Source organism: Rosa chinensis, chromosome 5, assembly GCF_002994745.2.
Source record: "Rosa chinensis cultivar Old Blush chromosome 5, RchiOBHm-V2, whole genome shotgun sequence".
NCBI classification, from domain to species: Eukaryota; Viridiplantae; Streptophyta; class Magnoliopsida; order Rosales; family Rosaceae; genus Rosa; species Rosa chinensis.
In genome coordinates this window covers 52,900,400-52,926,394 of record NC_037092.1, presented here as the reverse complement: position 1 = coordinate 52,926,394, position 25,995 = coordinate 52,900,400, and the positions used below count along the sequence as shown (strand labels likewise).

The window sequence follows — 25,995 nt, the reverse complement described above, 5'->3', positions numbered from 1 at the left end:
AGATCATCATGAATAGCGCTTAAGATCATTCTCTCAGAATTATACAAAGATCCAACGGTTGGAGCGTCCTGGATCGCCTTTAGAATCATCCTCACAAAATTATACGATGATCCCACCGTTGGATTCTCACGGATAGCCGTTAGGATCATCCTCTCAAAATTATATGAAGATCCAACGGTTGGATCGTCCCAGATCACCTGTAGAATCATCGTCACAAAATTATACTACAATCCAACGGGTGGATCCTCATGGATAGCCTTTTGAATTGTCTTTTCACAATTATATGATGATCAAACGGTCGGATCCTCATCTGAGACCACACAAAGTCATCGGAACACTTCTACGATCAATATATCAAATCTACAAGTCGATCACGGCCTGATCCTCAAGGATCAAAACCCATTTATGCCAATATATCGAAACTACATTTCATGACAATTGAAACTACATATCGAAATCCACCACGTTCTCAACCCTAGATGCCGGAGTAGTCGATCTCTGGCCAGATTGCTGGGTTGAAAGGAGAGAGAAGAATCAGAGAGAGAGCAGAGAAGAATCAGAGAGAGAAGAGAAGTGAATAGAGTTTGGGTATTGGGAAAATTTTATGCACCTGTGGGTAATACCCATACCCACCCATTTCTATAATGGGTATTTTATAAAATACCTATACCCACCCAAACTTCATAAATGGATACCCATACCCATAAAAAAAATACCCATATGGAATAAATACCCACGGGTACCCATACCCATGGGTTAAAATGCCATCCCTAAATATGGATGCTTGTTTGAATTTTCATCACTTTAGAAGTTATTGATAATATGTGGTTTGTGGTAGTACATTCTTTTTCTAGTAAGCCCATTCACTGTTCTAGATTGAAGTATGCATTATGTACTCGCATTCTTACAAACTGCTATTCGTTCACTCATTCTAGAGTGAACTGATTTTGCAATATTTCGTGAAGTTTCATTTGGTTATATTTTTAGAAAAAGTTATTATTAAAACGCTATGTCTAAAAAAAGAAAATCATTGGTAATTTTTGTTTATTTAAAAAAAATATATTTTTATTCACCAATGACATATTTAAAAATTTCCGTATATATACTCCACTGACCAAGGAGTATTTACTTTCCTTCTTCTCATAAAAAAAGAAAAAGAAAAAAAAAAAAGGAGTATTTACTTTCCCTCATTTGGCGCGATGCTCAAGAGGTAACTTTTCAGTTTCCATTTCCTAATATGAAAAAAAAAGGAAAAAAAAAAAGAAAATTTCAAATTTGGGTTAACCGACTTTAGATTATTCAAAGCCTTGAAATTTCTGCAAGAAGAAAAAACTGGGAGCTACAAGTAGTGTAGTGATTGAAAGCTGTTGTAAGGAAACAGAGGAAGAGAGAGAGAGAGAGAGAGAGAGAGAGAAGAGAGAAGAATGGGGTCGTTGAAGAGCGAAGAGGAGGCCGGGGAGGACTCGAACGAGGCCATATTGTATGTTAATGGAATTCGTCGAGTCTTGCCTGATGGATTGGCTCACCTCACCCTCCTTGAGTACCTCAGAGGTTCCGCTCTTGCTTTATCCAAGTCTTCCTTTCTTCTTTTTCGGAAATTGTAATCTCGATTCCGGTTTTTGATGTGGACTTTCTGGAACCTCTAGTTTTTGAATTGGATTGGATTTCTGTTAATGGAATTTGATTGCGCTGTTTTTGTGTGGAGAAATCTGTCAACTATTGTTTTTCAGTGGTAGGATGAGATCGTGTTGCTTAGCGGGAAGCTTTCATTTCTATATCAGAATGGTTGATTGTTGTCAATGTCAGTGTGTGTGTGTGTGTGTGTTTGTTATACTGTTTGTTTTACCTGGAATGATGTTTAGTATTCTTGAACTATCGAGTTGATTGGTCTCGTTGTCTGAAATGGTTGATATATTTGCTCTGGATAACATCTCTTGTATTTGGTCTGTTTCTGGTTTTTTACTGATTTTGTTCTTGTATTTTATTTTATATAATGTTCCTTTTCGACGTGATATAAAGTTTAGGTTTACAGTCTTTATGCCGAAAAATCTAATTAGAAACTCCATTGCCTTTGTGGCAATAAAGACATAGGTCTCACGGGGACAAAGCTTGGTTGTGGTGAAGGTGGTTGTGGTGCGTGTACTGTAATGGTTTCGCATTATGACCAAAAACTGAAGAAATGCCTGTGAGTTTCTTTTTCTTTGATAATCATGGACATGTGAATGAGCGCACTTGCATGTTAACAGACACAGAAACCGTATCGACCTTTCTCGATATTGGATTCTGTACTTTCAAATCAAACTGAACTATTTATACTCTTCTTGCAGGCACTACGCCGTTAATGCATGCTTGGCTCCACTGTATTCTTTAGAAGGGATGCACGTAATTACAGTGGAAGGACTTGGGAACCATAAACAAGGCCTGCACCCAATTCAAGTAAAATATGCTGCTTCCTTCTCCTTTCCCCGCCCCCCACCTCCCCATCTTTTTATCTGTTATTTCATTATTAGGAGTGCTTTTATCTTTCTTTATTTTTATTTCAAAAGGTATAGCTAACAATTAGATATTGTTAATACAAGAGGCTTGAGTTACCTAGTTAAATGAACCTTTTACTTTGTACCTGTTATATGAAAAGCCAATCAAGGTCTGATAGAATCACCCTTACTGATTAGGTGCAATTCACATCACACTTTTGGAAACAGGGTTTTTATTGTGTTTTTAAGTCAGTGAGGTCACATAATGTCATTTGACCTGAGATGTTATAAACATTTAGTGCAGCTAAGTTGTTCAAATCAAATTACCCAGCTGGCTTTTAGCCTACATTCCTCCAGATATTAACTCTAAAATCTAACAAATGCTACCTCTCACCCTGCCGCATAACCATTTTGGGATCTCCCACATATTTTTAACTATTTTTGCAGCATCATATAGTGGTTATACGCTTTAGGGAGAGTGTTTTTTAGCCTACTTATACCATACTGTCTAGTACTTATTAAGATTCTCACCTAATATGATTTTATATTCTGAAGGAATCATTGGCACAATCTCATGGCTCACAATGTGGATTTTGCACCCCTGGTTTTATCATGTCCGTCTATGCGTTATTAAGGTCAAGTCAGACCCCACCTAATGAGGAGCAGATTGAAGAATGTTTAGCAGGAAACTTGTGTCGATGCACTGGTTACAGACCAATTGTTGATGCTTTTCGTGTCTTTGCCAAAACAGATGATAAACCGTACATTGACATATCATCTCTAAGTCTTGAAGGAGGTGAATTTGTGTGCCCTTCAACTGGTAAACCTTGTTCGTGTGGATTAAAAAGTGAGATATCAAGCAACCGTCACAAAATGGGTACTTGTGACGAGAGGTATGCACCTGTATCGTATAGTGAAATTGATGGAAGCACATACACGGACAAGGAACTTATATTTCCTCCTGAGCTCATGTTGAGAAAATCAACTTATTTACATTTGAATGGATTCAGTGGGTTAAAGTGGTTCAGACCCTTGAGACTTAAGCAAGTACTAGAGTTAAAAGAAAAATACCCAGATGCAAAGTTATTAGTAGGTAATACTGAGGTAGGAATTGAAATGAGGTTGAAAAAAATTCAATATCGGGTTTTAATTTCTGTTACACATGTACCTGAACTTAGTATACTGAATCTGAAGGATGATGGACTTGAGATAGGTTCTGCGGTAAGACTTTCTGAACTACTTAAATTCTTAAGAAAGGTCATAACAGAACGTGCAGCTCATGAAACTTCTTCCTGTAAGGCTTTTGTTGAACAATTAAAATGGTTTGCTGGGATGCAAATAAGAAATGTTGCTTGTGTGGGTGGAAATATCTGTACAGCCAGTCCAATTTCAGACTTGAACCCCCTTTGGATGGCTGCCAGAGCAACTTTTCGAATTGTTGATTCCAAAGGGAACATTAGAACCACGCCGGCAGAAAAGTTTTTCCTTGGTTACCGTAAGGTGGATCTGGGAAGTGGTGAAATTCTACTTTCTGTATTTTTACCTTGGACTAGGCCGTTTGAGTATGTGAAAGAATATAAACAAGCTCACAGAAGGGATGATGATATTGCAATTGTGAATGCTGGAATTCGTGTTCATCTTGAGGAAAGAGGTGAAAACATTGTAGTTTCTGATGCATCTATTGTTTATGGGGGTGTAGCTCCACTCTCTCTTTCTGCAACAAGAACAAAAGACTTTCTCACTGGAAAGAGTTGGAACCAGGAGCTATTGCAGGGTGCTCTGAAAATCATCCAGAAGGATGTATTGCTCGGAGATAATGCTCCTGGTGGGATGGTGGAGTTTCGTAAGTCTTTGACACTTAGCTTTTTCTTCAAGTTTTTTCTGTGGGTTTCTCATCAGCTGGAAAGGGAAAAAGGCCTTAAGGGAAGTGTACCATTGTCTCATCTTTCTGCTATACAACCATTTGACAGGCCATCTGTTATAGGAACTCAAGACTATGAAATTACAAAACATGGGACAGCTGTTGGGTCTCCTGAGGTTCATCTATCATCGAAACTTCAGGTTTGTCCCATACATACTGGCAATAATATTATTTTTACTTTTGCTATTTATTTATATTTATAACTTTTTGGACCCTGCATATATAAATTAATAATTGACAAGCTTAGTTATGTCCTTTCCTTTTCCTTCTCCTTTTGCTTGTTTATTGTTACCACGTATGTTGTATAAGGGGCTAGAAAGGATCCAAACATTTTCAAGAGGACCTTGAATATCTAGTGTAATAAAGTTATCACAAGGATAGGGCCGAAGGTAGCTCACGATCACCGAAATTCAACTCTTCCTTTTCATGTACACTATACCATACAAGTGGAACATCTTTCCAAAATGCCATACGTATATATGTCGGGTGATATTGTGCATTTAGTTTAATGGCTGACTATTGGGCATTTAGAATAACTAGGATAGTTACAGAGCAGTTTATGTCTGAAATCCTGTATAAATTGGTATGTTGATTTGATTTGAACATACAATACGTTGATATGTTCTTGTTCCAAACTTCCAATAGAGACTTGTTTTTCCCCTCTATATGAATGTTGATTTCGTCAAAATCTTACTTTTGTGCATGGTGGACGAGTCTCTCTATGTTGTATAGCAGTATGATGTTAACATCACGAATGACAATTTCTACTAGGTTTCAGGAGAGGCAGAATATGCTGATGATACACCATTGCCTCCCAATGGCTTGCATGCCGCGTTAATATTGAGCAAAAAACCTCATGCTCGTATACTTTCAATTGATGATTCAGGAGCAAAGTTATCGCCTGGGTTTGCAGGCATATTTTTTGCCAAGGATGTTCCAGCTGATAATAAAGTTGGACCCGTTGTTGTTGACGAGGAACTATTTGCTTCAGAGTTTGTCACTTGTGTAGGTCAGGTACGATGATTAACAAATCTCTCTCTCTCTCTCTCTCAGATTCCGGATCTAACGGCATCATCCATTAATTTCTGAGAATGCTGTTAGATTATTTGCTTGATACTTAGCAGTGTGTTAAAGATAATTTTAGAACCCAGAAAAGTTAGTCGTCATGAAATACCATTGGATATATGTTAGACTCACATGAGTCAAATGCTATTTGGTCATGCTGAACTAATTCCTTCTATGGCATATTGCTGTGTTCCCGCATTTTTTTTACTTTTTATTTATTTTTAAACCCCACTGCACCCCCACCCTTGATGGGGTTCGAACACATGACCTTCTAAATGCGAAGGCACTGCCTTACCACCCCACCAAACACACCTACGCAAAAACTGCTGTGTTACTGCATTCTCTCTCAGTGTTTAGTTTGACCATGGTGTTATTGTATATCCTATGCAGGTTATAGGAGTGGTAGTTGCAGATACACATGAAAAGGCAAAATTAGCAGCAATGAAAGTTCACGTTGAGTATGAAGAGCTCCCAGCCATCTTATCGATACAGGATGCCATCAATGCTAATAGTTTCCATCCTAATACTGAGAGGCGTTTTAGGAAAGGAGATGTGGATCTTTGCTTTCAATCATGTCAATGTGACAAGGTCATAGAGGGGGAAGTTCTAGTGGGAGGCCAGGAACACTTCTATTTGGAGCCACAGAGCAGTGTGATATGGACAATGGATGGTGGCAATGAAGTTCATATGATCTCATCCACTCAAGTATGTTATAATTCTAAAACAGTTTTCTGCTTGCATCAGTTTATATATGACAGGATTGTCCAAAAAATTTTCATCTAGTGTCTCACGTTTTTTTTGGAACTTCAGTTTTAGTAGAAATGTAACATAAGATCATCACTGTGCAGGCTCCTCAGAAGCACCAGAAGTATGTTTCTCATGTTCTTGGTCTTCCAATGTCAAAAGTAATTTGTAAAACGAAGCGTATTGGCGGCGGTTTTGGCGGCAAGGAGACAAGATCAGCTTTCATTGCTGCTGCAGCTTCTGTTCCTTCATATCTATTGAATCGACCAGTCAAAATTACATTAGACCGTGATACGGACATGATGATAACTGGGCAGCGCCATAGCTTTCTTGGAAAATACAAGGTGCTTGTGCCTATTATTGATTCTTGTTTTTGGATATTGACATTTTATGTCTTGTTCTTTAATTTTGCAATACATATTTTGCAATACATAGCTGTTGCTATGAAAAGTGTTTGTCATATACAAGATAAGCTAAAAGGGAGATTAAGATTGGTTTATGGATTTTAGTGTCAAGTAGGAACAGTTCGGCCTCTTCACCGTGCGTGTTGTAACAAAATTGTGTTACCTCCTTTAGTCTTATTAGTGCAAAGAGAATGTCTTCAGTAGGTGGGGAGAAATATGACGACTCCATTATTTTCCTGGAAGCAAAGAAAATTTAGGAGATAGGGAAAGAGAAGGGCCTTACCTCCTGAACTTATTGAATTTTGGTGTAGAATATAAGTAATAATTATGCTATTATTGTTTGGGTGGATTTTAGTTTTTTTCTCTGTAAAGAGAGATATATGTGATGGAAAATAAATGTTGATGGGATATGTTATTTGACATAGGTGGGCTTTACAAATGAGGGAAAGGTGTTGGCATTGGATCTTCTCATCTATAATAGTGCTGGAAATTCACTAGATTTGTCTCTTCCTGTGCTTGAGCGTGCTATGTTTCACTCGGATAATGTCTATGAGATTCCAAATGTGAGAATTGTGGGACGAGTTTGCTTCACTAATATACCCAGTAACACTGCTTTCCGAGGATTTGGTGGTCCTCAAGGGATGATTATTGCTGAAAATTGGATTCAAAGAATTGCCGTAGAACTGAATAAAAGCCCAGAAGAGATAAGAGTAAGTTGAACTTTTTCATGAGGAATGAGTTCTTATGTTGCAGTTGGGCCTCAGATATAATGGCTGTATTCCTGCTTATGTGTGGTGGTAATTTAATTTCCTTTCAGGAGATTAATTTTCAAGGTGAAGGATCAATATTGCATTATGGTCAGAAACTTCAACACTGTACACTGGCCCCGCTTTGGAACGAACTAAAACTATCTTGTGAATTTTCAAAGGCTCGCAGTGAAGTTTGCCAATTTAATACTCATAATCGGTGGCGGAAGCGTGGTGTAGCCATGATACCAACGAAGTTTGGCATATCATTTACATTAAAGCTCATGAACCAGGTAATGGTCTTAGAATGTGATGGTGGAATTTTTCTAAATTATAATTGCTCTTCTCTTATTAACCTTTACAAAATTAGAGTGATCAGACATGCAGGATTTTGTTGTATTTTCACCTTAATAACAAGCTACAAACTTAAAGCTTTCACAATTACAGTTTAAGAGTTTATTCTAGTATAAGATGTATGACATCCAGATGTTAAATGGAGTTTCTTTCTGTAACCTATTACGAAACTAGAGGTTCATCCAAATTGTAATTCTAAGTTCCAAATACATAAACCAAAAGGACCCTTCTGTTATATAAATGAGTAATGTTCCATTCTGGTAATTTTTTTATATTTTTTATCCAAATTCAGCCCCTAATTTTGGGTAGTTTGGTTAACCTTTTTCTAATAGTTTTCTAGTTTTTAGGCCAATTAACAATGAGATTATTAGACCTAATTGGCACCGAGAATTATTTTATATTGTTTTTCATTTCTTATATACTACCTATTCTGGTATTGCAACCCTGATTGTGTACTATTTAATGATTTTTAGGCAGGTGCTCTTGTTCATGTCTACACAGATGGAACTGTTCTAGTCACACATGGAGGAGTTGAGATGGGGCAAGGTTTGCATACAAAAGTTGCTCAGGTGGCTGCTTCTGCCTTCAATATTCCTCTCAGTTCAGTCTTCATATCAGAGACAAGTACCGACAAGGTAGTTGACACTTGACAGTATACTGATATAGAAAAGGGACATACACCACACCCCCCCCACCCCCAACCCCACAAAAGGGAATATAAATATATATATATATATATATATGTATATATTTGCTGCCAAAAATATATTTGTTGCTGAGTAGACCACCAACAATTTTTACTGCCAAAATTTCCAATTTGGCTACGGTATACTCTTAGTGTTTAGTGGCTGCCTACTGAACACTATTCATACTGGTTGGTGGTTGCCTAGTCTGGGCTCCTTTAGGTTGTTTTTGGAGAGTTTTGGTAGGCAACCACCTGGCACCATAAACAGCATTTGGTAGCCAATCACCTAACACTATAGAGTCCACTTAACCAGCCATTGAGTACTGCCTGATCCAGATTTACAGAAATGGGGATTTTTGAAGGAAATAATTACGTTCTTGTCAGCAACTGCAGAGGTTCATTTAAAATTTCTTAATTGTAAATGGAGCACTTTGGTATATCTGTCAGACTTTGTGTATTGTTTCTGGGCATCAAACATTAGAAAAATACGGTACTCAAATGATATTGAGTAAAACCATATATAGGACTAACCTGATAGGCTTTAAACTCTCGGTGGAAAAATTTTGGATTGAAGTATTGTAATATGTATGGGAATTCATCTAAACTAAACCTAATTCAATCCCATAAATTTTTTTCTGTATTGGTTGAGAAGCATACATGTCAACCAAACTACCAAGGGGTTGTTCCCCTTTCTGCTTTCTGACGATTCTTTAGGAATTCTGTGCTTGTCCTTTCCAGAGATTCTTAAATTTATTGCATTTACATGATAGGGTGTTGCTGCTAGCACCGCGTTGATATAACATTTGGCGAGACTAAAATTTGAGAAAATGCATCTATTAAGTGGGTCTCAACTTTGCTGGAAAACTATTAAGACAGTTGCTCTATAATCATGTTTTATCAAATTCTTTGGTCATTTTAACTAATTTGAATGCCCATGTTTTTATTATTTATTTATTTATTATTATTTTATTTTTTTTGTAATTTTTGTGTCATGTTTGCTGCTAAATTAGGTTCCTAATGCTTCCCCAACAGCAGCGTCTGCAAGTTCTGACATGTATGGAGCTGCAGTCTTGGATGCATGTGAGCAAATCAAGGCACGTATGGAACCTATTGCTTCACAGCACAATTTCAGCTCTTTTGCTGAGGTACTTACTCTCTTTTATCATGGTTTATGATTCTTTTCTTTGAAAGAAGAGCATTGATGAAATAACTATCTTCAGGTTTACATTTACGGCACTAAAAATTGTAATAAGCCACGAAATAAGCTGAAATTGATGGTAAATGGAAAAGATCAAATAATCAAGACAGTGTTGTTTACATAAGGTTATGAATTCACAAATCTGATTATATACCTAAATGTTCAATGGAATATAGGAGTTCATCAATCACAAACTTCAGTATAGAATCCTTTTTGTTGCAATATCCAAGGGTTTGAAGCTCTCCCTGGACATTCATCCATACCATGATTACCTCTCAAGTCCTGTGTAATGTGCGCTATCAAAAACCAACCCAATGAATGAGCATGATTGCTTCTCTCAGTTGCTTAAGAACATTCAGTGTAGTTCATCCTCTTTGTGAAGTATTCCAATCACTTTACTTGCTGATTTTTTAAGAAAGTTAAAACAGGTCAATGAAGATGCTACAGATAACATAGTTATATCAAATAGGGAATTGACAAAAGTGATTAAATAAGAAGAATTTTTTTTGTATCTTATAGAAGTTCTATGTTGGAGTGTTTTATTCATGTGGTATTTCCACTAGAGGTTGCGGATGGTGGGCTTCTTTTGCCATGAGCAGTTTTACTCTTAGATGATGGAATCAACTTATGTAATCTTCATATTCCTCATTGTCAGCTGGCAGGTGCATGCTATGTGGCCCGGATAGATCTTTCTGCCCATGGATTTTACATTGTACCTGAAATCGACTTTGATTGGACTACTGGTAAAGGCAACCCATTCAGGTACTATACCTATGGGGCTGCTTTTGCTGAGGTTGAAATTGACACTTTGACTGGAGATTTCCACACTAGGGTGGCAAATATATTCTTGGATCTTGGATACTCTCTCAACCCAGCAATTGATGTTGGGCAGGTACTCTTCTCCCTTATCTCTACTACTTTTGTTTTATTTTATTTTTATGTTTTATTTACATTTATTTTATAATACTATCATTATTATTTATTTATTTTTATTTTACTGAATTGAATTTTTTATTTTACTTTGTGGTAGAGAATCTATCTTTGGGGCTTAAGATTCAATAATACACCTAAACCTATGCGTTACATTTATGGGAACACAATATAGGGCAGAACCTAGAAGAATCCGTCCCATAAATGAGCGTGCCAGACATAAATTATTATAGGGCAGAACCTTAGGAGAATGAAAAACATATGAGGATATCTGTTTTGAGCTGATAGCAAGATTATGGATTATGATAAACTGTAAACATGCTTCAATCAAATTCACATGTATCAACTGAAAAGTGACTTTGACAAAAGTTGGACTAGAAGCAGTATTGGTGGAACTTATGGAAATGACATTGTTCATTTTAAAATAATCAGAGATTTGAATGTTTATTTCGGGTCTGATGGTGTTATTGAGTATCTTGTATTAGCTGCTACAGATGTTAAGTATTTAGATGGTAAATGTGTCTCCTATTGCTTCCGTCATCTAAACATGATGTGCCAACAAACTCATGATTGTGAATCTAAAACTCGCTTTCTGGTGGTGTCAGTTTTTATATTGGGGAAGGGGTAGTAGAACTTTCGGTAACTGTAATTACAGTTTTTTTCGATGAAGAAAAGAAGCTACAGAACAAAAACCCTAGAACTGTAATTATATTTTGTTAGTTTCAGTCTTCTTAATCTTCATTCTCATAGATATAGCTTAATCTTTTTGCTTCTGATGCAGATCGAAGGAGCGTTTATACAAGGTTTGGGATGGGTTGCCCTAGAAGAACTAAAATGGGGAGATCCTGCTCATAAGTGGATTGCACCAGGTTCCCTCTACACTTGTGGGCCTGGAAGCTACAAAATTCCTTCCATAAATGACGTTCCCTTAAAATTCAATGTTTCACTTCTGAAGGTATGCTCATTATCCAGTAAGGGCCTGTTATACGTTATATATTGTATCTGTGATGGATAAAAAGCAATTAAGCATGTTGTAATTTTGCATATTAACGAAATAAAATGTATTAGTTTGATACAAGTGTTTTCTGATCCCTATCTGCCAGAATTAATAAAGTGAATATGGTGTCTCCCTTTTCTAAACTAAGCTGCAAGGTCATGATGAAAGAAACTTGGTGGTTAAAATTCTAAAACAAGATACACTCGTTACCCCAAATTACTGGCAGATTTTGGCCTTAATAGTTGTATACCACTATTTCATGACTTAATGGACTGCTCACATGGGAGCATAGGCAACAGGTTTTTGAGTGGAACGCATTAATCAAGCCAAAGGGAACGTACTGGGTACTATAATGGGTATTTGATGTCAGATTATGTTTCGAATTATTCTGTACCTGCAGTCTGCAAAGAAGAGAAATGTGGTCTTGCGGTATTGTTGGAAGGACAGAGCTTTGAACTTCTCTGTCTCTCTGTTCTTCTGGTTGTCAAATCAAAAATTAGTGTACTGCTTTTTTTTTTTTTCCTCGATCAAATGGAGTATTCTATCTCTTTCTATGTTTTCTGGTGGCTAATTTATGCTATATCAGCTTAATGAATTAAAACAGGGTAACATGAATTGTATAGGTCATCATCTTTGGATCTATACTGCACAATCTTTGTTTGCATTTCAAATTTTAGAAATGGAATCAACTTTGGCTTGCGAGCATAAGTTGATGACTCATTTTTAAATCTAAAGCAACAATCTTGACCTGTTTGCGTTCTCTTTGCTGATTGACACAGGGACATCCAAATGTAAAGGCCATCCACTCATCTAAAGCTGTTGGTGAGCCCCCATTTTTCTTGGCATCAGCTGTCTTTTTTGCTATCAAAGATGCCATTATAGCTGCAAGAGCTGAAGTAGGGTGTAACGAGTGGTTTCCACTTGATAATCCAGCAACACCAGAACGTATACGGATGGCTTGTTTGGATGAATTTACCGCAGCATTTGCTAGCTCAGATTTTCGCGCAAAGCTCAGTGTTTGATTGCAGGTTGCTGCTTTTCTCTACTTAGTGCTATACTACCGATATGACTCGGAATACCCCACAATATAGTTGTCCTAGACCCATTCTCATCCTTCACGTAACAAATTACACCTTCTGTAACATTAGAAAAAGTACCACACAGTTGTTATCCATTATGATGACAATCATGAAATGATTGTCAATAATAAAAGGGAGCCATTATAAGGAGAAGGGTTCAAATAAACTTCGTTACGGCAAAATGATTCTGTACTTGGAAGCCATCACTTTCTCGCCCTTTCTCAGTTACATCATTATTATTATTATAGGTGTTGTCATTATCTTTCCTCATCTCTTTGATACAGTAAAAGACAGCAGAAGGCAGAAAAGACTTGGTCGTTTCGTTTGTTTCAGTGCATTTTATGCCAACATATACTGCAACTACATGAATTTTTTTATAGTAGGAAACAATATATTCTGTCTCTGTAAGGATCTTATTAGTGTGAAATGGTGGAAGAAGTCTCATTCTTTCTGCGTTTTTGTCATGTAGTTGACAGGGTTATTCTGCTTCCAGTATTTTCATCTTGTGTTGCTGCAGCACACTACCTTGCTACAGACAGATTTAGTGATGTAATGGAAGCTGCCGGGTCGTTTAGGATATGAGTATTAAGGGAAAAACTAAGGATTCGTATCATTACCTTATATTACAGTTTCCTAATGACCTGGGCATTGACAATTGAATCTTGATTTTAAATTACATAAAGACGTTTTTTGTTTTGTTTTTCTCAACAAGTTGAGATAAACTGCATTATCTTCTTCACCGAAAACCAAATCTGATATATGCATCTTTTGCATGATGTGAAAATAATATTCACAATTCTGTTTGACCTCGTCTAATGCGGTGAAGGGGAATAACAATATACCAAGAAATGATACCCTCATTTTATGTTTTTTTTTTCTCTTCTCGAAATTGTATATTAGATATCGATAATTAAAGATATGTAATATTACGCAATGATCCACTCTTTACAAACCATGTTATGATCGAGCCACAGCCTATGAAGGTTCGTTTCTTTCTGGTTTCTTCATCCCAGTAGTAGGCTAGCAGCAGCAGCCAGCATTCAAGGCTTCACCTCCTCAAGTTATGTAAATCCTTGACCTTGTTACTTGATTTAAGATGACCCAAAAGTAGCCAAATGGCAGGGCATGGTAACCATATGATTAAGTCCTAATTTTACACTAATGAAATCAGCCTATGGCTAAAATAAAACAAAACCCTTCTTTTTCCAGGCCATGCACATAAGTGAGCGGGAAACCAAAATATTTTCATATTGACTCTGTCTTTTCAACACCAACTGCATGTAACATTGGCAAAGTCTAAATCATGTATCTGTTGAAGGAATATCGATTTAGTGTGCCTTATCAAACTAGGAGTAGCAATAGGAGAGAAGGTTCTACATTTCCCAATCCTACACGGATTGGTATTCCTTGTAACATTAGAACTAGCACTTTGTAATCCCTATATATATAGGGCTCCTATTCTCAATAATAATACACATCTCTCTCATCAATCTCTCTCAAATACATTATACTTAAACACGTTATCAGCACGAATCTAACCACAAAACAGAAAACCAAAACTCATTCACAAAGCAGCCCCTAGCCCGAGCTAGCCGAGCCTTCGCTGCAGCCCGAGCACCCGTGTGCTTGCAACCTTGCACAGAAGCCCCTGCTGCCCCCTCCCTGCAGCCCTGCGTTCCAGCCTGCTGCCACCGAAGCATCCCTGCTGCGCAAACAAGCCAACGCACACCCACTGCATCTTTTTCCCATTCCTGTGCACATCCGTCTTCTTGAAAGCCTCGAAACGTCTAGTTCGGAAGCTCAGATCGAAAAACTTTCTTCATCAAAGTTGTTCGTCTCTGTCTCTTCCATCTAACCTCCGAATTTCAGCCTTATCGGAGTCATATTGAGATCTGTACACCAATCGAGGTACAAGCTGTTCAGAACAGAATCTGCTCCGAATTTTCACCAAGTAAGTATTCAAAAGAGTAAGTTTTGAAGTTCCTATAATTCGGAATTTATATTTCTTATTCTTTTCTCGGGGACTTGAAAACCTCCCTTCTTCTACATCCCACCTTTCTTATAACGTGGGTTCGATCATTGAAAAGCGGAATCGTGGGGATTCACGCGATTAACGAACTAAGAGCGTTCGTAAGACTTCGGACTAAGAGCGTCCGCAAGCATCGATTTATGACCTTATAAACATCATTGTTTCGGTCTAATCCAATTTTCTTGGAAATCGATTTCTTGGTAGCATAGCTCGGAAATCTTAATATTTAGTTGTCGTGGAAGTTTTTAACTCCGAAACTAATATATTTCTTCTTCTTATTTCAGGATGTCAAAACTTGACTTTCCTGCACTTACCTCAACTGGCTCGGAATATCATAGTTGGGCCACGGATGTTGAGCACCATCTCACTTCAAAAGGGATCCTACCCTTAATTCAAGCTCCTAATCCTACTCTCATATTTGAGCGTACGGCTACGAATAATGCCACCGCCCTCATCTTGATGAGGCGCCACATGGATAAATCACTCCGATTGGAGTACATGGCAATCAAGGATGCTAGAGAATTATGGGTTGCGCTAGAAGAGCGATTTGGTAATATCAAGGATACCCTCCTCCCTGACTTGAAAGTTCAATGGGGCAATCTACGATTCGCCGACTTCAAGTCTGTAGCTGAATATAATTCAGAAGTTCTATGCCTCAAAACCATGTTGGGGTTCTGTGGACAACCCGTCATAGAGCAAGAACTAATTGAGAAAACTCTCTCCACCTTCCCTGTCTCAGCAATTTTGCTCTCAAAGCAATATCGAACGGAATTTGATACTAGACGGATCACGAGATTTCATCAGCTCATTACTGTGATGTCTGTAGCTGAAAAACATGATAATATCCTCGTGAGAAATTATAATTCAAGGCCTATCGGAACTAAGAGCGTTCAGGAGGCGAATTATAATCATGCACCCAAAGGAGGGCGCAAGGAGCGGAACCCTAACAATAAGGGACATAACGGACGTTTTGGTCCATATAACCGCCCTACAAAGGAAGGAAACCGCCACAATGGAGTAGGAACACGTGGCAACAAAAGCCAACGTGGGAGAGGGGGACACAAGGCCGCCGGCCATAGGGGTGGCGCCAATGTCCAACACGGACGCCAATCTCGTCCTCATGCACAAGATGCATCTCAATTCAAGGGTGGAAATCGTAATGATGCATGCCATAGATGTGGATCTATTGAACATTGGTTCAAGCAATGCAATGCAAGCAAACAATTAGCTGCACATTACAAGGCATATAGGGAATTTCGAGAACATGAGACCTATCTTGCCAAAGATGTAGAAGAAGAAGGTGATGATGCACACGCCAATCTCACCATAGCGGACTTCAAATCTGACAAAGAATTGCACAAGGATGCTGCAGATTTTGATTAGTATAGTCCTTTACTTTTCCAAGAATCATGTAATGGCAATTATGCCTTAAATCAATAAAATGACTTATTGTATTAACTTTTTCCCTCTAGGCGTACTCAAGAGTACTTGTGATGTCTAGGCAAGGTTTGATCTGAGAGAACGGTTTTAAAAGTGAGCAACGCTCCACCAAAATCTCGCCTTACCTTACCTGGTCACAACCAAATTGAAATTACCGAACGGATTAAGTGACTACGATTTGTCTACTATTTGATTTTATATTGGATTAGATTTTAGTCAAGAAACTTTGATGTAATCATTGGCTATCATTAATAAAGTGTCGACTTATTTTATTCAAATGTCTTGGACATAATATTCTAAATTCGAACTTTATTTTTTTCAGTATGTTTCCCGGAGAGCTCGAATGCCTCGTGGACAGTGCAACTACACATACCATCCTTCAAAATAGACAGCTATTCCTATGGATGGCGCCTACTCGATCTTCTGTGACTACGATGGCTGGACCATCTCAATTGATTCATGGTCGAGGACCAACTCAATTTATGTTGCCTAATGGCACTACTTTGAATGTCACCGAAGCTCTTTATGCTCCTAGGGCAGGAAGAACCCTATTGAGCTTCAAAGATATAAGAGCCAATGGTTTTCATGTGGAAACACATTGTGAGAATGGACAAGAGTTCCTTTGCATCACCTCTAATGACTACGGACATAAACGAGTATTAGAGAAACTTATGTGTCGCTCTAGTGGGTTGTATGCAACCACTATTCGAGTCATTGAATCCAACCATGTCATGAGAGATGATTTATGGGATTCCGACATGTATAGGCTTTGGCACGACCGTTTGGGACACCCAGGTCGTGACATGATGATCCGTATATTAAAGACTTCACACGGACATCCCTTTTTCAGAACGAAAGGAAGTAAAACTCGAAATTTGGATCAAGGAGGAGCACCTGCGCCTCACGGCGCCTTTCCCCCTCAAGTCCGGCCATCCCCGGTCGGCGCCGCCATCCCCCTGCGGCCCAAGGGTGGCTTTGACGCCACCCCTGCTCCCTTGACTCCCATTTTTACTTCTAAGGTCCATTGTGACTTCATGGCTCAACCAAAATCCTCATTGGTTGTTTCCAAAGCCCATCATTCGTTCTGCAAAGCCTGCTCTTTAGCAAAGTTAGGATCGAGACCATCCTATGCAAAGGACACCAAAGAAAATATACCATTCTTGCAAAGAATCCAAGGTGATATTTGTGGACCTATTCAACCACCATGCGGACCATTTAGATATTTTATGGTGTTGGTTGATGCATCGACACGCTGGTCACATGTCATGCTATTGTCCACAAGGAACGCTGCATTTGCTAAACTCCTAGCACAAATAATTAAGTTACGGGCTCACCACCCTGATCATCCCATTAAGTCTATAAGATTAGACAATGCTGGGGAGTTTACATCAAAGACTTTTGATGATTATTGCATGTTCATTGGGATTGATGTTGAACATCCTGTTCCTCATGTTCATACCCAAAATGGTCTCGCAGAAACCACCATTAAACGACTACAAATGGTTGCTCGAGCATTGGTGATGCGCACCAATCTCCCTATTTCTGCTTGGGGCTATGCAATATTGCATGCAGCTATGCTTATTCGTCTGAGGCCCACTGCCACTCAACCCTTCTCTGCGTCCCAGATGGTTACTGGGTATGAGCCTGATGTCTCACACTTACGCATATTTGGGTGTGCAGTCTATGTGCCTATTGCGCCGCCACAGCGTACCAAAATGGGTCCTCAAAGACGATTAGGCCTTTATGTTGGATATGATTCTCCAACGATTATCCGCTACATAGAACCCTTGATAGGCGATCTCTTTACCGCTAGATTTGCGGATTGTCACTTCGATGAGACAGTCTTCCCGTCGTTATGGGGAGATAAGAACATCAATGTTCAACAGGAACGACAAGAATTGTCGTGGTCTGTCCCCACTCTGTCTCATCTTGATCCCCGAACCGTACAGTCAGAAATTGAAGTGCGGAGAATTCTCGATCTTCAGAACGTAGCAGATTCGATGCCTGATGCGTTTTCTGATATCGCTAAAGTGACGAGATCACACATACCTGCTGCAAACGTGCCTGCAAGGATTGATATCCCTAAAAGTAGAGGACATGACGCCAACTCAAGAATGCATGAGCATGGCGCCAACGTCCCATCTCTCAATGATGGTGACGTTGTGGCTAGGCCCACGGCTCCCGCCAAGAAGCGCGGGAGGCCCATAGGTTCGATGGATTCTCGCCCAAGAAAGAAAGCGAGTTCGGCACAAAATAATCCATTAATCATCGATGTAAATAATCAATCTCATGAGAATATTCCAGATTATGGTTATGTCCAAGAGACATCATTGGGGGACGCTCCAATGTCAGAACCAACTCCAGAGAATAGAGAGATCTCCATAAATTACACTAGTGTACATGAGATGATGGATAGAAATTCTATAGCGATTGATGATGCATTTGCATATCATATTGCAAAAGGAATTATAGAATATGATGATATCGAACCTCGCTCTGTTGAAGAATGTCAACGAAGAGCGGATTGGCCTAAATGGAAAGATGCAATCCAGGTTGAATTGGATTCACTAACAAAGAGACAGGTATTTGGGCCTGTAACGCAGACACCCCCAAATGTAAAGCCTATTGGCCATAAATGGGTCTTTGTTAGAAAGCGTAATGAGAAAAACGAGGTTGTTAGATACAAAGCCCGCCTTGTGGCGCAAGGTTTCTCACAACGCCCTGGAATTGACTACGAGGAGACATATTCTCCCGTAATGGACGTTATAACGTTCCGCTACCTTGTCAGTTTGGTAGTTTCCGAAAAACTTGACATGCAGCTTATGGATGTGGTTACAGCATATCTCTATGGGGATCTAGATTCAGAGATATATATGAAGGTTCCAGATGGACTTCAATTACCCAAATCAAGTGGCTCTAAACCACGGAGCGCGTTTTCAATAAGATTAAAACGCTCACTATATGGATTAAAACAATCCGGACGGATGTGGTATAACCGTCTAAGTGACTACTTGATTGGGAAGGGATATATTAACAATGAAATATGCCCATGCGTGTTCATTAAAAGAACAAGTTCCGGATTTGCAATCGTAGCAGTTTACGTCGACGACATGAACCTAATTGGAACTCTAGATGAGTTGAAGGAAACTGCTAAATACTTGAAATCCGAATTTGAGATGAAAGATCTTGGGAAAACACGGTTTTGTCTCGGTTTAGAACTCGAGCACCGTAGTGATGGAATCTTGATCCATCAGTCTGCATATACTCAGAAAATCCTAAGGCGCTTTAATGAAGATAAAGCAAAGCCTACGAGTACTCCCATGATCGGCCGTAGTCTTGAGCCCGGAAAAGATCCGTTTCGTCCAAGGGATGAGGACGAAGAACCATTAGAGGCCGAGGTGCCCTATTTGAGTGCAATAGGTGCATTATTGTACTTAGCTCAATGCACAAGACCGGATATCTCATTCGCAGTGAACTTGTTAGCTCGACATAGCTCTGCGCCAACACGCCGCCATTGGATTGGTATAAAGACAATCTTTCGATACCTAAGAGGTACGATTGATATGGGCCTATTCTATCCCTACAGAGAGAAAAGGAATGACGGAAAATTGGGATTGGACCCCAAAAGGCAAAACGCCCCCGTCCATGGAATGGCCGCCGGCCATGTTGCCGCCGCCGGCGCCGCCACCGCTCATGGTGGCCGGCGTTCTCCTATCTCCCTCCATCAAAACGACAATGATGTCTTGATGGGTTTTGCTGATGCAGGGTACCTCTCTGACCCTCACAAAGGTCGCTCCCAAACTGGTTATGTCTTTACCATAGGAAGCACTGCGATATCTTGGAGGTCTACAAAACAGACCCTTGTTGCTACTTCCTCAAATCATGCAGAGATTATTGCTCTACATGAAGCTGTACGTGAATGTGTATGGCTAAGGTCTGTAATTCGACACATTCAAGGAAGTTGTGGTTTGAAGTCTACCACAAATAAACCTACATGCATTTATGAGGATAATGCAGCTTGTATTGAACAAATGAAGTTAGGTTTCATCAAGGGCGACAACACCAAGCATATATCGCCTAAGTTCTTTTATAATCAACAACAACAATCACTTCTAAAGATTGAAGTGAATCAAATCCGATCAGAGGATAATGTAGCGGACTTATTCACTAAGTCGTTACCTAAATCCACCTTCGAGAAACATGTGAAGAGCATCAGATTGAGAAAGTTATCCGAACTCCCACGATTATAGCAATCAGGTGGAGATATCGACATCAGGGGGAGTTATGATGTCTACATGTTCGATCTCGAAGAGTGAAGGACGTGTTGTGCTCTTTTTGTCCTTCGACCAGGGTTATTTTTATCCCACAGGGTTTTTGTTACCTGGCAAGGTTTTTAACGAGGCAACGGATGAAGCGTCACCACCAAGTTTGAAGTGGCACAAGGGGGAGTGTTGAAGGAATATCGATTTAGTGTGCCTTATCAAACTAGGAGTAGCAATAGGAGAGAAGGTTCTAGATTTCCCAATCCTACACGGATTGGTATTCCTTGTAACATTAGAACTAGCACTTTGTAATCCCTATATATAGGGCTCCTATTCTCAATAATAATACACATCTCTCTCATCAATCTCTCTCAAATACATTATACTTAAACAATATCAAACATTAACGATCAGTAGATGGCTAACATATTAATACGCAAGATATTAACGTTTGGGATTCTTATTTTTTTATTATTATTTTTGTTCTGGAATATAAATTATTATATGCATAGTTGCATTTTCGTAACTCAAATTACTCGAAATATTGTAATTTAGATTGCTAAAATTGTTTGACTTGGGGCTTTTTCGAAATTTAGAATGACTTCAACCCAATTCATCAACTTCCCCCTAAAATTCTCCCCTTTGAAGGAAACATTGAATGGAGTATTAATTCTCCCCTAAACCGTAAACAGTAACCCTAAAATTGAAAGACAGTACCAAACACGTATTTGTAGACACTATGAATTTCTGAGTTCTTTTAAAGGTGTAACTAAACAGTCTAAAACATTCTAAAAAAATAATAATAATAACTAAACAGTCTAAGTAGATGAATATTCTGTTAGTGTTATGCATTATGACGCGCTAGATATACAGAAAACAGAGGTCATATAACTATATAAGAAGCTGGAAAATGACATTAAAAATTAGTGCAACCAAAGAATCAAACCTAATTACTCAGTTCTCTTCTTCTGAATTCATTTAATTAATGTGGATCAATCATGACAGTAGATTACAAATAACCAGGACAGTGTCAGACTTGAACTTTATTGAACGATTACGAGGCAATTCACCGGGAAACATTAACCTGGTGTATGAGCTCAGTCTCATCTTCAATGATAATGATATGGAAATTATACTGATTAGCAGACTATAAGTATTCTCTAAGATCAACATGCAGCTTGCCAAATGTTATGATTGCTTGTGTAAAACATGCACCAGACTATTTGACGGAGCTAATTAAACTTTGCTAGCTTAAGCACCCTGCACCGCGCGTAGCTCCTAAGAAAATCTAATCTCACATTATTCTCTCCCACAAATTCAGAAGTGTTCACAAACTCTATATCAAATCTGCCTTTCTACTTAAATATAGATTTTCTAAGTTAATGCCTTGATTACAGCAATTCTGCCTTTCGTTAATACTGTATCTGAGTCCGAAGTTGATGGCGGTAAGAGAAAGTTGGAGGTGAATATTTTCAATGGTGATGAACGACAAAATAAGAAGGTGATACTTTCATCGGGTATCCCTGAAGTGGTGGGAGCAGCGGGGCTGCCCCACCACGAGCAATGAGGATTTTAAGCTGGAACGTCCGAGGGATGAGGGGATCCCGGACGTTCCGTGATCTGAAGGACTTCACCCGTGTTCATAAGCCGGAATTGGTTTTCCTGATTGAGACGAAAATGACTTCGTGTCAAATGGGAAGACTTAAATCGCGTGTGGGTATGGATGAAGTTCTTTGTGTGCCAAGGGATGAGTCAAATGGTGGATATTCAGGGGGTCTTTGTTTACTTTGGAAGAATAATATTTCAGTTTCTTTTCTTTCGTCGAATTTTTATTATATAGATACAATGGTTACTTGGGAGGATGGTTCCGTGTGTAGAGTGACGGGGTTTTATGGGGAATCCCAGGCTCATCAGAGAATGCAGTCATGGAATCTATTACGCAGGTTGGCTCAGGGTTGGGATGGACCGTGGATAGTGTTTGGTGATTTTAACGAGATCTTAAATATCGAAGAGAAGACGGGAGCTGCTCTTAGATCCCAGAGGCAGATTGACGAGTTTCGGCAGGCTGTGGAGGAGTGTGGTTTGTATGATTTTGCCTTTACGGGTTATGAATTTACGTGGGATAATCGACGTGAAGGAGATGCAAATGTAAAGGAAAGAATTGATCGCGGTTTCGGTAACCTGTCTCTCATTCAAAAATGGGGAGGTTTTTTATCCCATCATCTTGTGACCATGGCCTCTGATCATTGTCCATTACTAATTGAATGTGAGCCCCCTACATGTGATACTAATTTTTCTCAAAGGAGGAGACGAAGATTCCTTTTTGAGGAAATGTGGACAAAGGAAGAAGAGTGTGGACAAGTGGTGAATTCGGTGTGGACTGAAGGGAGGAATAGAGGGGTGGTGGGTAAAATTAAAAATGTGGCTGAACGTTTAAAAGTATGGGAGAGGGAAAAGTTTGGCCAGGTACGACGTGATATTGTTGAGTTGAGGAAAGGGCTCGATGACATACAGAGACAGTATCCTTCAAGTGAGATTATCCAACAGCGAAGAGACATGGAAATGAAGCTTGACAAGGTGCTGGAGAGAGAAGAAATTATGTGGTGCCAGCGATCTAGGGTTAATTGGCTTCGGTATGGTGATCGCAATTCGAAGTTTTTCCATAACTATGCTAAGCAGCGAGAGCGAAGGAATAGAATTACTGGGATCTTGGGTGAAGATAATGATGGAGAACAGGTATGGCTGATATTGGTTGTGAGTTTGTTAGCTATTTTCGTCAGTTTTTCTCGTCCAATGGGGGAAATATTGAGGTCAATATCTTTGAGGCAGTAGACTCTAGAGTTACACAGTCCCACTCAGATTTTCTATCGAGGACGTTCACTCGAGCGGAGATTGAGAAGGCTTTGAAGGAGATGGGTGCGACAAAGGCCCCGGGCCCTGATGGGATGCCGGCTTTGTTTTATCAGCAATATTGGTCTGTGGTGGGCACTGATGTTGTGAATTTATGTTTGGATTTTCTGAATGGTCAGGGCACTGTAGGTGGAATCAATCATACTTTAATTGCTTTGATCCCAAAGGTGGATAGTCTGAAAAAGGTGACGGAGTACAGGCCAATCAGTCTTTGTAATGTGTTATATAAGCTGGTGTCAAAGGTTCTGGCTAATCGGCTGAAAAAGGTTTTACCGGAGGTGATCTCTAGTTATCAGAGTGCTTTTGTTCCTAATAGATCTATTCATGATAATGTGATTGCTGCTTTTGAAGTAATCCATAATCTAAAGAGCAGAGGAAAGAAAAGCAGGCAGAAAGCGGCAGTGAAGTTGGACATGGCAAAGGCCTATGACCGGGTTGAGTGGCAGTTTTTAAGGAGGATGATGAGTATAATGGGGTTTCCGGAACGTTTTGTGAAGCTTATTATGGAGTGTGTTCAGACAGTTACATATTCAGTCTTGCTCCAGGGTAGACCCTTTGGGAAGGTGAAGCCATCACGTGGGCTTAGACAAGGGGATCCCATTTCCCCATATTTATTTATTATCGTGGCGGAAGGCTTCTCTTCTCTCATAAGGAAAGCTGAGTTGGAGGGGCAGTTACATGGGGTGGCTATTGCACGTGGTGCACCTTCAATTTCTCACTTGTTTTTTTGCAGATGATAGTTTACTGTTTTGTGATGCTACAGTGCCGGATTGTGCCAAATTGAAAGAGATTTTTGGTGTTTATGAAGTGGCATCTGGGCAGAAAATTAATAATGATAAATCTGCAGTTTGCTTTAGTCCTCGATCAAGCAGAGCGGTAAAGGAGGAGTGTTGTGAGGTCCTGGATATGAAAGTTGTCCCCTGCCACGAGCGTTACTTGGGTCTTCCTACTAGTACTGGAAGGGATAAGAAGAGAACTTTTCGTGGTTTGGCAGATAGAGTTTGGAATAGAGTGAAAGGGTGGGAAGGGAGGATTCTATCTAAAGGGGGGAAGGAGGTTCTTATAAAAGCAGTTGCTCAATCGATCCCTACCTACACCATGAGTGTCTTTCAGTTGCCGGTAGGGACGTGTGAGGAGATTAATAAACATATTGCTCGATTCTGGTGGGGAAAATCTGGTGGAAAGGGAATTCATTGGCGAAGTTGGGACCGTATGTGTTGGCCTAAAAATGCAGGGGGTCTGGGTTTTAGAGAGCTTCAAATGTTTAATAAGGCGCTTGTGGCAAAATAAGGTTGGCGGTTACTCCGAAATCCTAACTCTCTAGTGAGCAAAATGTTGAAAGCACGTTACTTTCCAAGGCACACTTTACTGGAGGCTGATGAGGGACGAAACCCTTCGTCAGTTTGGAGATCTTTTGTTTGGGGTATGGAGCTATTGAAGCAGGGGCTAAGGTGGAGGGTTGGTAATGGAAGTGATATTAGAGTTTTTATTGACCCGTGGGTTCCTGATATGGAGGGGTTCCGTGTGTCCTATAAGGATGGTATGAATATGTCTATGTTGGTTTCTGAGCTAATTACGGCAAATGGGGAATGGGATATGAACCGACTTGAACAAGTGGGAAGTGTGCAAGAGGTAGAAGCCATACTTGGTCTACCAATTGTTCGTAATGGTGGGTGTGATAAGTTGATTTGGAACCAGAACAAACATGGAACATATTCAATTAAAAGTGGTTATTGGTTAGCGTTGAAGGAGCGAAGGGAGAGAAGTGGTGTTCAAGGTGCCATTCCAGCTACTACGGATTACTGGCGGCATCTTTGGAAACTCAAAATACCTCCAAAGATGTCACATTTTCTGTGGCGATGTTCTACGGGCTACATGCCTTGTAAGAGTGCTCTGTTCTTGAGGAGAATTATAACTGATCCTACGTGCTCGCGGTGTCAACAATCTTCTGAAACGCCTTTACACGCAATCGGGCTCTGTCCAGTGAGCGTTGCGGTGTTGGAAAAGGCAAGTTTCTACACAAAGTTGAGCCAAGGTACGTGGGATAATTTTTCTAGCTTCCTGGAGGATGCAATGAGACAATTAATGGTGGATGAGATCAAGCTTCTTGTCGTGTTATTATGGTGTAATTGGAAAGAGAGAAATGCTGTTCAATTTGGTGAGGTGGCACGACCTGCACAGGTTATATATGACATTGGAGCTTCTATATGGGGTGGCATTATACAAGAGTCTAACCATAATTATGGTCAGTTAGGCATGCATGCAAATGACGTAGAAGATAGAGAAAGATGGGTTCCACCCATGCATGGCTCTCTGAAGCTTAATTGTGATGCTTCTGTGATGGCAAATGGGGGCCAAGTTGGTATTGGTTGGATTTGTAGAAATAGTGAAGGAAGGCTTGTGGAAGCTATGGGTGAGAGGATCTCGGGGAGGTTAAAACCACGAGCTGCGGAGCTCTTATGTGTTATGAAAGGTTTGGAATGGGCAGTAATGCGTGGGTGGAGCGACCTATGGGTGGAAACGGATTATCTGGAGGCCGTCAGGTTGGTTAATGGCTATGAAGAATGTCTTGCTGATGAGGGATTGATAGTGGAAAAGATCCGTATGCTGTTGGGTGCATTGGAGATTCAAGGGATCCATCATGTGGTACGGGTGGCTAATATGGCTGCTCATGAAGTGGCGGGTTTTGTAGCTCGAGGTAATGGGCGGTATAGTTGGTTAGGGGTTGGGCCCAGTTGGCTCATGGATGTCATTGAT

General features: G+C 39.7%; 1 protein-coding gene across 2 annotated transcripts; it reads left to right on the top strand.

The window, feature by feature from the left end:
- Positions 1-1,285: 1,285 nt before the first annotated feature.
- On the top strand, positions 1,286-13,054 carry LOC112202499 (xanthine dehydrogenase 1). Of its 2 annotated transcripts, XM_024343508.2 has the most exons (14): positions 1,288-1,551; positions 2,086-2,185; positions 2,328-2,436; positions 3,030-4,535; positions 5,167-5,409; positions 5,851-6,165; positions 6,309-6,548; positions 7,034-7,318; positions 7,426-7,647; positions 8,182-8,343; positions 9,404-9,538; positions 10,247-10,483; positions 11,303-11,476; positions 12,298-13,054. In XM_024343508.2, exons 1-14 carry the CDS (start codon positions 1,425-1,427, stop codon positions 12,538-12,540), a joined length of 4,098 nt encoding a protein of 1,365 aa, XP_024199276.1. In that variant the 5' UTR covers positions 1,288-1,424; the 3' UTR covers positions 12,541-13,054. The 2 variants fall into 2 exon arrangements, with proteins under 2 accessions (XP_040361509.1, XP_024199276.1); XM_040505575.1 differs by lacking the exons at positions 11,303-11,476; positions 12,298-13,054 and having other exon boundaries at positions 1,286-1,551; positions 10,254-10,417.
- The last annotated feature ends 12,941 nt before the right edge of the window (positions 13,055-25,995 follow it).